Source organism: Hippopotamus amphibius, chromosome 15 (genome assembly GCF_030028045.1).
Source record: "Hippopotamus amphibius kiboko isolate mHipAmp2 chromosome 15, mHipAmp2.hap2, whole genome shotgun sequence".
Classification (NCBI taxonomy): Eukaryota; Metazoa; Chordata; class Mammalia; order Artiodactyla; family Hippopotamidae; genus Hippopotamus; species Hippopotamus amphibius.
The window spans coordinates 25,109,234-25,120,136 of record NC_080200.1 but is presented as its reverse complement, the minus strand read 5'-3'; the positions used below and the strand labels follow the sequence as shown (position 1 = coordinate 25,120,136).

The 10,903-nt window shown below is 37.4% G+C and overlaps 1 protein-coding gene across 1 annotated transcript; it reads right to left on the bottom strand.

Moving 5' to 3' along the window:
- Window positions 1-2,984: 2,984 nt before the first annotated feature.
- LOC130836399 (olfactory receptor 2AJ1-like) lies at window positions 2,985-3,953 on the bottom strand. The gene has a single exon (XM_057708435.1). It carries the CDS (start codon window positions 3,951-3,953, stop codon window positions 2,985-2,987), a length of 969 nt encoding a protein of 322 aa, XP_057564418.1.
- Between the last annotated feature and the right edge of the window lie 6,950 nt (window positions 3,954-10,903).

The following is a 10,903-nucleotide window of genomic DNA, read 5'->3' as shown; positions in this document are numbered from 1 at the left end:
CACAGTGCTATGAGATTAGAAATCAATTACTGGAATTAAACTGTAAAAAACACAAACACATGGAGGCTAAACAATATGCTACTAAATAACCAAGAAATCACTGCAGAAATCAAAGAGAAAATTTAAACATACCTAGAGACAAATGACAATGAAAACACAATGATCCAAAACTTATGGGATGCAGCAAAGGCAGTTCTAAGAGGGACGTTTATAGCAATACAATCCTACCTCAAGAAACAAGAAAAATCCCAAATAAACAATCTAACCTTACACCTAAAGAAACTAGAGAGAGAAGAGCAAACAAAACCCAAAGTTAGTAAAGAAACTGGGACATTTGTAGAGATATGCATGGACCTAGAGACTGTCATACAGAATGAAATGAGTCAGAAAGAGGAAAACAAATATCATATATTAATACATACATGTGGACTATAGAAAAATGGTACAAATCAAGTGGTTTGCATGGCAGAAATAGAGACACAGATGTAGAGAACAAATATATGGACACTAAGTGGGGGAAGTGGGGAGGGTTGGGGGGGAATGAATTGGAAGATTGGGATACCAAATTGTACACTCTAAATATATGCTGTTTATTGTCTGTTAACTGTATCTCAATAAAAGTTCTTAAAAAATACTAAATCAAGGAAACACATACATGCACAAGACACACAAATACTCAACTCAATAGAACATAAAGCACTAGAAAAACCTGACAGAAGGACCCCAGGATGCAATCAGACAAAGAGAAAATGAACAAAAATTATAAACCAAAACAAACAAACAAAAAACACAGACACACATAAACACAAATCCAGGGAATTTTGAAAGTGAGGATCAAATATAATAAATAGCAAGAGAACAACCAGACAGACTGAGGATTCCCAAAACAAAATCAGACAATTATAATTAGAACTAAGGTAAAGACAAAATCTAATAAGAAAAACCAAAGCAGTGTGTCATCTGGAGAATAAAGCAAGGAAACAGAGCAGATCGATAATATTGATTAAAAGTATATTAAGAGAAACTAAAAAAGGATAGAAGACAGAGCCACAGAAAGGTGTAGTATGACTGGAAATATGAAAAGAAAAAGGAAAATAGAAGCGTATAAAAGATAGAGAAGATGAGAAAGTAGGAATGATACAGTCAGCACTACAAAAGAAAATTTAGCTAGAAATAGAAATATATAAAAAGGTTAAAAATAAACATAGAGGAAAAAATAGAATAAAAAATATGTTATAAAACCTGTAGATCTCTTAGGACTAATATCATAATAAAAAAAAATGCTAGAAGTAACCCCAAAAAGGACCAGACCAATAGAGTTAATGTTAATATTTCTGTTTCCTTGGGGTCTCAGCTGTAAGTGTCCTTCTACCCGCCTTGGGCTTTTTGTATTACTCTGCAACCAGCAGAGCTCCTTTATTGTTCATTTGTAAGTGCTGGTGTGTGGGGAGAGAGAAGATACAATAGCAGTTCCTTCCCCTGGGAGTGAATGAGCAGTGGCACCCTGCCTGGGTCATGGGAGCCTGGGTGGCAGTGGTAGTGCCTATTTCAGAGAGAAGCTGGCTGCTCAGGTGTAAACAGAATGTCTCCAGAGCTGGGCAACTCTGCTGAGTTTTAGCTTTTGGCTGCAGGCACTCCAGGCCAGCCCTGCAAGGGGCCTTTATTATCCCTTGTCAACTGTGATAGCCAGGCCCAGAGAGGGCCTCCCTTTGTCTGTCCCAGGTGCTGAGAGAGAGAGAGAGAGAGAGAGAGAAGCTTCACTCGTGGCTCCTCCCCTGTGTTTGTGAGTCAGTAGTATGGAGCTACCACCATGACTGTACAGCTTTCACAGTAGCCATTCTCTGCTGTGGATTTCCTCCCTCCTGTACCCTCAGTCCATCTCCCCACTGCCAACAATGTTTCTCACCCTAAACCAGTTCTCTGGTTGCCCTGTTCCAGCTCCCAGACCCCCTGTTCAGCTGTGAACCCATGTCGCAGTCCAGACACACTGAGCTGTGGTGTGGACCTTCTATGTGTTTCTCTTTCTTTCCCTTCTGCCACATATCAGCTGCTTCACCCTCTTTAAACAGTCCCAAATGCCTCCCTTCTGACCTAATAAAATTCCCCTTTGGCGAAGGGGTTTCCCTGTCAGGTAAGGGACATTTCCCTCATTTCAGCAAACTCCTCTCTGTTTCAGCTCCCCCGCCCCAGGGTGTGGGACCCATCCCTTTTCTTTCTTCTCCTCCTCTTTATTCTTTTTTTTTTTCTCTGTCCTACCCAGTTATATTGGGATCTTTGCAGTCTTTTCTGGCATCTGAGGTCTTCTGCTGGTGTTCAGCTGGTTTTCTGTGGGAATTATTGCATCTTTTGATGTATTCCTGATGCATCTGTGGAGAGGGATGCATTCCACATCCTTCTATTTCTCCGCCATCTTTTCCTCCCCCTAGTTGTGTTTTAAATGACGAAGTGTGAGGTAATGTGTTATGGAACAATAAGTAACTAATGCAAATCCTTTATCCTTTTTCAGTTGCAGGATGAACAGCTCTCTAGCTCCTACACAGTGCCAAAACTGCTTGACGTGTATTCATGCCTTGCTACAGCAGCAGGTGGACAGGTGCCAGACTACTTTAATGCAACAACATTTGAAAGTCTATAGCAGAAGTTCTCCTTCCTGAGCCCATCTTGAAATTGTGAGTTTTCGCACTCTTCTGAGGTGTAGATGTATTAAACACATGAGTGAATTTGTATCTTCAGCATATATGAGCAAAATGATGCTCTGTGTTATATAGGAAAACAGTGCAATTTCTGAATTTTGTGTACGAAGGACTGGCTCTTTTGATGGTGCACTGAGACTGTAAATAGATTCTTTCTGTTTTATTTTTATTTTCACAAAAGAAAGAAATTTTTAAAAAGACCTTAACATTTCTATAATTTATAACAGAAATTGTCAAGTCTTAAAGGTTCCTGATAGCAATTCAAAGAAATATGCTAACATAAAACTATTATCAAGCATAGCAATGTAGGTGTCTTTTCACCTTTCTTAGGGGGCATCTACTAATGAGTACACTCTTGAAAGCTACTATAACATTCTTGTTTCTCAGACTATAGATGAAAGGGTTAAGCATAGGGGTAAGGATGACATTAAACATAAAGAGAGACTGATTTAATTTGGGGGTCTTAGGGGCCCCAGGTCTCATGTAAACCAACATGTTTGGGCCAAAGTAGAGGATGACCACACAGAGGTGGGAGGAGCATGTGGCCAGAGCCTTGTTCCTGCCTTCAGGGGAGTTCATGCGGAGGACAGCAAGGAAGATGAGGGTGTAGGAGGCCAGGATGAGACTTAGAGGGATGAGGACCACCAGAAAGCTTGAGACCACCACTGACTTCAAATAGGCTGAAATGTCCTCACAAGTGAGCTTCAAGAGGGCCATTCCTTCACACGAAAAGTGTGGAATCTCTCGGGGATGACAGATGGGCAAATGCATGGCATAGGCTGTATGAACCAGGGAAGTTATTGCTCCTCCTGCCCAGGACCCAATGACCATCTTTTTGCAGGTGATATGACTCATAATGACTGAGTAACGCAGTGGGTTACAGATGGCAATGTAGCGGTCATAGGACATGAGGGTCAGCAGGAGGCACTCAGCAATTCCCAGGGTTATGCTGAAGAAGATCTGGATTCCACAACCTACCTGTGATATGGTTCTTTTCCCCGAGAAGTAGTCTGTGACCATTTTGGGGGCACAAGTTGAGATCAAGGCCAAGTCAATGAGGGAGAGCTGGCTGAGCAGAATGTACATGGGGGAGTGGAGGCGGGAATCTAGCCAGATGAGGAGAATAAGAACAACATTGCTGATAACAGCCATACAGTAGACCAGAAGGATAAAGCAGATAAGGATCACAAGGTAGCCAAACTCAGGCCAGAGCCCCAGGAGAATAAAATCTGTGGTGATAGTCTTATTGTTTCTCTCCATAGATGAATATTACTGCTTAGGAAAAAGCTGTGAGATCACTGTTCCATCTGATGATACGTTACTGTACATCTTGTCTACTTTTCTTACTCCCAGGACTCCTCTGAATATATTCACGTTGTCTTTTTTCCTCATTGTGGTCTCTTCAGCATTATGCATAGCTTCTCCACATATGTAATTTTCAGTAATTGTCTCTCATGGATTACTTAATAAACTAGTATTTATGCAGCGTACCTCCTGTTACAAACTATAATCACCAATAGTAACCAAATAAGAACACAGGTACATTTAATGTTCTATCAATAAAAATCCAGTGTATTTGATGACAATTGATCATGTGTATTTCTTGAATAACTCATTCAATCATCACCTTGTGGTCCTTTAGAGACACAGCTTCAACAGAACAATTATGATGGTTTTACATTTTGAGAAGTCAACATTTTCATTCAGTCTTATCAGGCTTCATGGAAAATAAATGATTCTCTTGAAGACCTGAAATACAGGCATTGATAAACTGAGTAAAGAAAAGCATTTTTAGAATTGAGTGTGGCCTGTGTTCACTTTTTCCTTCTCACATAGGAAACTTTCCCATTTGCCTGTGAGTCCTCATTACTTTGATCCCAACTCAAGTATCTCTTCAATCAGCTGAATGAAGACAGAATGACTACAGCACCTGTATTTAGTGAGGAACCTAAAAAATATGATTTTGGCCAGTTTCTCAGAAATCACCCAACTCTGCCTAAAATTTGAACATATCATCAAGGTAATTCCCAGTACTAGCTGATGCTGCACAAGGAGAGGACACAAGGTCATGATGGAAGAGATTGATGGGATACAGCTTGCAGGAAGTGATTTCTTTTAAAAGGTGCAATACCTTCTGTTTAGCAAAGGTTTGGTTGGATTTATAAAGTTTATAAGCAGAAACAGTATTGTGGAACAGCGAAATGTCTAATCTCCAGAAGATCATTGCCAGGGTTTGAAGCTTCTGCCAAATGACCACATTTACCTGCCTGATAGCCTTGGCCTAGGGGAATTGTCTTTCGGTGCCTCTCTTCTTCCCTTTGTGAAATTGTGTTAAAGAATACCCACAACAGGAGAGTGATGTGTAGAATTAATGAGTATAGATTTGAGAACATTTCCTGGGCAGCAGTGTTAAATGCATATATTAGGCATAATTCGAAGTTTACTTTGTACAAGTGGCAGAATCAGTGCCTTCAGGTTCCTTACTATTCACAGAGCTGTGCACATTCACACAGTCGATCAGAGTGATTCTGCTATGTTTCTTGCAGTTTCACCCATAAGGTGCAATGGACCTAGAGGTTATTATGGTAAGTGAAATAAGTCCGACAGAGAAAATCACATACTGTATGATCTCACTTACATGTGGAATCTGAAACACAAATGAACAAACATAACTAAACAGAAAGAGAATCATAATACAAGGAAGAAACACATGGTTGCCGGTTTCCCTATTGGTTAAGGTCATGTAAATTTTTAAACAAACCATTTGTAATGAGACCTTGGTAACTAAGATGTTTTAAGTGCCATGCAAATAGATTCTGTTTCTCACATTTTAAGAGTATTTAGTAGAGAAATAAGATCTATTTGGATGGCACTTAAAGCATCTTAGTTTCAGCAATTGGATTTTATTTTGAATGCACGTTGACATCATTAAAAAGGCTTTGGTACAATTCATCACCTTAAGAAAAATGATAATAACGTAATAGTTAATGATCACTCATCAAATGCTAGCATTTTACATACATTTGTTATATAATTGAATTCTCTCAAGTTTGCATGAGGTAATAATCAATTTATATAAATTAATCATCATATTCTCACTTTGCTGATAAGAACGTGGTGGCTTAGAGTGATTGATTTTCCAGAGGCAAGGAGCCATAAAGTAATGCCGGCAAAAGGATTCTAGAGCCTGAACACAACCTACCGAAAAACAATTCCTAAAATTAGCTGTTCATCAGATTCAAAGACTTCTTTAAAAATTCAGGTTTTCTTACCACAACAAAAACCTACTGGGATAGGGCATGGGATATTGGCAAAGGTCTCAGTTGAGTCTTAAGATCAGATGAAGTGAAATTCTTCAGGGGTCCAGAATGCTTCAATGACATATAATATATGTATATTCTCAGAGACTACATTTACCTCTTCAGTCACCACAGCCCACGTATCGAGTCTCTCCTTTGTATCTGTACTTTATTTTCTAAGAGTTTGTTCCTCTTCTTGAGAGTGTCAGATTAAAAAGCCAGGTGATTTCAGGTGTACAGCAATGTGATTCAGTTATAGAGGTACATCTGAAAGTAACACAACATTGTTAATCATCTATATTCCAATATAAAATAGTTATTTCCTGAAAATAAAATAAAATAAAATAAAATAATAGCATAAGAAAAAAAAAAGCCAGGTAGAATAAAGCACATCTCTTTTTTACTGCCTGACTTGGATTGAAAAATCAACATGGCCTGGAAAATTTTGGCCCAACTGCTAATGAAAAACTATTTGTTATGGTGTCCAGGAGCCTCATGACACATCTGGATCTATTGCGGCCTCTCCAACAGAGTTCCAGTAGTACAGAGAGGTATTGGACACTCAACATCCTGCAGCAGCCTTCTGGCTGTCCAGTTCTTACTTCCTTGAATATCAGCTTCACCTCTGCTCAGCTTCAAATCGGATCTGATGACACTGAGGGAGAGGTGTTATCCATGAGCACAACTCTGTCTCTCTCCCTGACATCAAAACAGCTCACTGATATGCAAATTACCTATCTGTCTCCTCTTCTCAAACTGTGTAGAAAAAAATCAAAGCAAATCATAACCCCATCCATGATGGCTTTGACTTTAGCATAACCTTTCAAATGATTTCTGTCAGAAAAGGACTGTTGGACAAGATCTCTAAGAGGACAACTGCTGTGGTTATTCTTACATAATTACACTTTCATAAGCCAACTTTTAAAAAGCGTGTTGGAATATGTGGTAATCATCTACTTTGATTCATGGTTTAATATTAAGTTTTTGTTATTGGATAGAATTTTTAATGAATTCTATGTTTAATGTTTTCACATTACTGTGCAAAAGCAGCCAATATATGGAATTTGGTGAAAAACCAAAAGAAAGTTATATAGATTCGATGTGTAAATATATATTTCATTGACTAGAGAAAACAACAGTTATGAGACTTCATTATTGAACACCAGCTCAGCTCTTCACATACATTGCTGCATTCAGCCCTGCTGACAACCCTCAGAGATGGGCGCTCTTGATACATCCAATTTACAGATGTCCAATCCAAAGTTTAGAAAGATGTTAACTCTTTGCCAAAGTTCACCCAATTCTATCAGGCTCTGGATCCTGTGAAATTAACCACCATGATTACTATAAATTTTATACTCAAAATACATGTAACCACCTCTTTTATATAAGCTATGAGGAAAATTTGTCTTAGAGATGAAAATTAAAAGGCTAAACACCATTAAATAAGAAGACTCATACAGAACATGAAGATAGGTGCCATTTATTAACTACCCATAAGCCATGACTTAGTTTTTACATTCTCAGTATACTTTGACAATTTTATCTGCTTGGCCTATCAGTGTTAACACACACTGGATAATGAAAATGATATTTAATAGCCCATGATTATCACTATTAATGCAAATTAACCATTAAAGTATCAATATAATTAATTTTGTTTAGAAAATAGAAGAAAACTTTAGACAAATTTTCTTATGCAAGATTAAGTGTCAAAGTTGGCTACCTTGTGAATTCTCTCACTGTCAGTTGGAAACCCAGATGTCTTCATCGCAGCTCCCTAGATGAGAAGAGCTATGTTCCCCTTTCTTAAGACTAAGAGTTGGTTGAGAGTGTGACTAGGTAGAAACTCATTTTATCTTCCAAGTTGGAGTTGCCCCAAATCTTATCATTATTATGAGTAATGACTATAAGTTAAGGGTGCTTATCAGAGGCAGGATGTGTCTGAAGTAATCTAGACCCTTTGCTAATAGAGGACCTCAAGAGGGAATGTCCTAGAAACATCTTGTCCCCAGGCTTTAATTAGCGTGACTTCGTACCATCAAGTCTGAATCTTTAGAATTATTCTCCAAAGAAAAATAGCCTCCATTCATGTTACTGTCTTTTCCTCAGGCTGCCACAAATGTATCTAACAGTTTTCTCAGCTCTGCCTCTCCTTTACCCCACCCATGGACTCATCATTGGAACAAAGGATGGAGAGAGGTTGAAGTGACTTACCTGGATGCTGTGTTTACAATGTACTTAACATGAAAGTGAGAAAATATGCATTATACAGACCAATAAATGGAGGAGAAGGGCTAATGAAAATTATGGGAAGAATTACAGTTCAGGAAGGTGTTCCTAGGTGCTGTCACCATTTTAACCCATATTTTGTAGTATGACATACATATATATGGGCAATTAACTGAGAAATTACTATGTTAATGATTAAGTCCATGACCTTAGAGTCCAAACTTAAATCTCTGTTTAAGCCAATTCACTTTATAGTGACTCTAAGGGCTTCACAAATTACAACCTTATTTCATGATCTCTATCAAGTGTTAGTCAAGGTTCAGGGAGATGTACTTTCTCATAAACTATTGGTGATAGGGCAAATTGTTACAACCTTTTAAGAAAGTAACGTGAACACATGTTAGAATACATGTACCCTTAAAACTAGTCTGTAAATGAAAGCACCCCAATGTAAAATATATGCTCAAAAATATTTAACGTAACTACCATTATCCATGGAACCGAGCTGAACATTGTGACACATTCAAAATTTTACATTTTGTAACTGTAAAAAGGAATGTGCTAGATCCAAATCTGCTTACTTGGAAAGATGACCATGAGGTAATGTCAAGTGAGAACAAGCTGCAGAATGACATGTAGAGTAACATAACTGTAAAATTCCATTAATGGTATTTATGTTAGTATATGTTTGTTTTATCATGGAAAAAGTTGAAGAAGCATTAGTATCAGGGTGTCAACCTTGCTTTCCCTGACTATGAATAAAGGGAGTGAGAAAGAGATATCTGTGATATTTATTTTAGTATAATAAATGGTGCTATAATAAAAGGCCTTTGTATTTTTGCAAGTGTAACTTCCGCATAGGTTTTTAGAAATGGAGTTGTTTGGTTGAAGGGCACTATGAATGTAATTTTGCTAAATACTTACAAATTTTTTTGTACAGGTATTGTGTCATTTTGCATTCCCACCAACAATGTATGAAAGTGCTTGTTTTCCACAGCCTCACCAACAGCATTGGTTGTTAAACTTTAGAAGTTTTGTCTAATTTGTAGGTGAGGCATTGTGTTTTTAATATAGTATTATTTTAATTTCTATTTATGAGCAGCAGATTGATCATTTTTAGTATTTAAGAGCTATGTGCTTTTCCATATCTCTAAACTGTCCTTTCAAATATTTTGCCCTTTTTCTGTATGGTGGTTGATTTTAATTCTCATTTTTAAGAAGGATATAAATATTAGAAACATTAGTCCTTGGTGATAGAAGTGTAAATGTATTTCCTCAGTTTTTCATCTGTTATTTGACTTTCCTTAGAGTTTTATTTTTGATCACACAGGGGTTTTCATTTTCATATGATCAGATTCATCAATTGTTTATGTTATTGATTTCATTCATAATGGGTGAGACAGATTGTATTGTGGGAATTTGAAAGTGTTTTTGTGCTATCTTAAGTTTTAATAGCAACACTGTATTTTATTAAGTTCTTCCATTTCAAGGCTCTGGAACAATTTAAATAGTATTAGGATAATCTGATCTTTGAATATTTGGTAGAATTCTCTTGTGCCTTGTGTCTGGTGCTTTTTTGCAGAATGCCTTTAACACCTTTTCCTAGTTCTCCTGTGCAACTGAATTTGTTAGACTTTTCCCTTGCATGGCTCCAGTTTTCTTGGAATTTATCAATGTAAATTAGTTCCAAATCATTTATTTAATCTTTTAAACATTTTCTCTTTTGTTTGTGTATTGGTCAGAGTTCTCCAAAGAAACAGAATTATTAGAGTGTGTGTGCGTGGGTATACACACAGACATGTATATTTACATAGATATGAAGGGAGGGGGAGAGAGAGAGAGACAGAGAGAGAGAGAGAGACTGATTGTAAGTAATTGACTTCTGCAATTGTGGAAGCAGGCAAAACCAAATTCTGCACATCAGGCCAACAGGCTGGAGACCCTTCAAAGAGCTGAGGTTGCAGTTTGAGTGCTAAGGCACTCTGAAGGAAGAATTCCTCCTTCTGAGCATCTGAATTAGCTATTAAAATATTTTACCTACTTTTAATTTTTTTGTGTTCTTATGATTGATTTGAATAAACACTTTATAACTTTGGATCTGTCTATATATGTACTTTGAATATTTTCTTCCAGTTTGTGTCATCTTTCTATGTAGCCAATAGTGCCTCTCAAAGAGCAGGCATTTTGATTTGATAACATTTTTAAGTCAATTTTGAATTTTTTTCTTTATGAGATTTTTAATGGATGATTTTTGTTTTCTTAATAATCTTTACCTACAAGGTTGTGGATGTTTTCTCTTGTGTTTTCTTCTACAAGGTGTGTGGCTTAGTCTTTTATGTTTAGGCCTGTGTTTCATTTAGAGTGAATTTCTGTGTATACTGTGCATTAAAGGTTGAGGTTCATTTTTGCTAAATGTATATCCAGTTTGCTCAGTGTCATTTGTTGAAAAGATGTTCTTTTCCCCATAGTATTACTCTCACCTTTTCTTAAAGTTTTTATTGGAGTATAATTTGTTTACACTTTTGTGCCAGTTTCTCTGGTACAACAAAGCATATCAGCTGTATTTATACATGTATCCCCATATACCCTTCCTCCCATGACTACTTCCCACCCTCCCTATCCCACCTCCCACCAATCATCGAGTTGATCTCCCTGTGTTATACAGCAGCTTCCCACTAG

Excerpts from the sequence above, each read along its gene's own strand:
- LOC130836399 (XM_057708435.1), bottom strand. The coding sequence starts at position 3,953 with ATGGAGAGAAACAATAAGACTATCACCACAGATTTTATTCTCCTGGGG.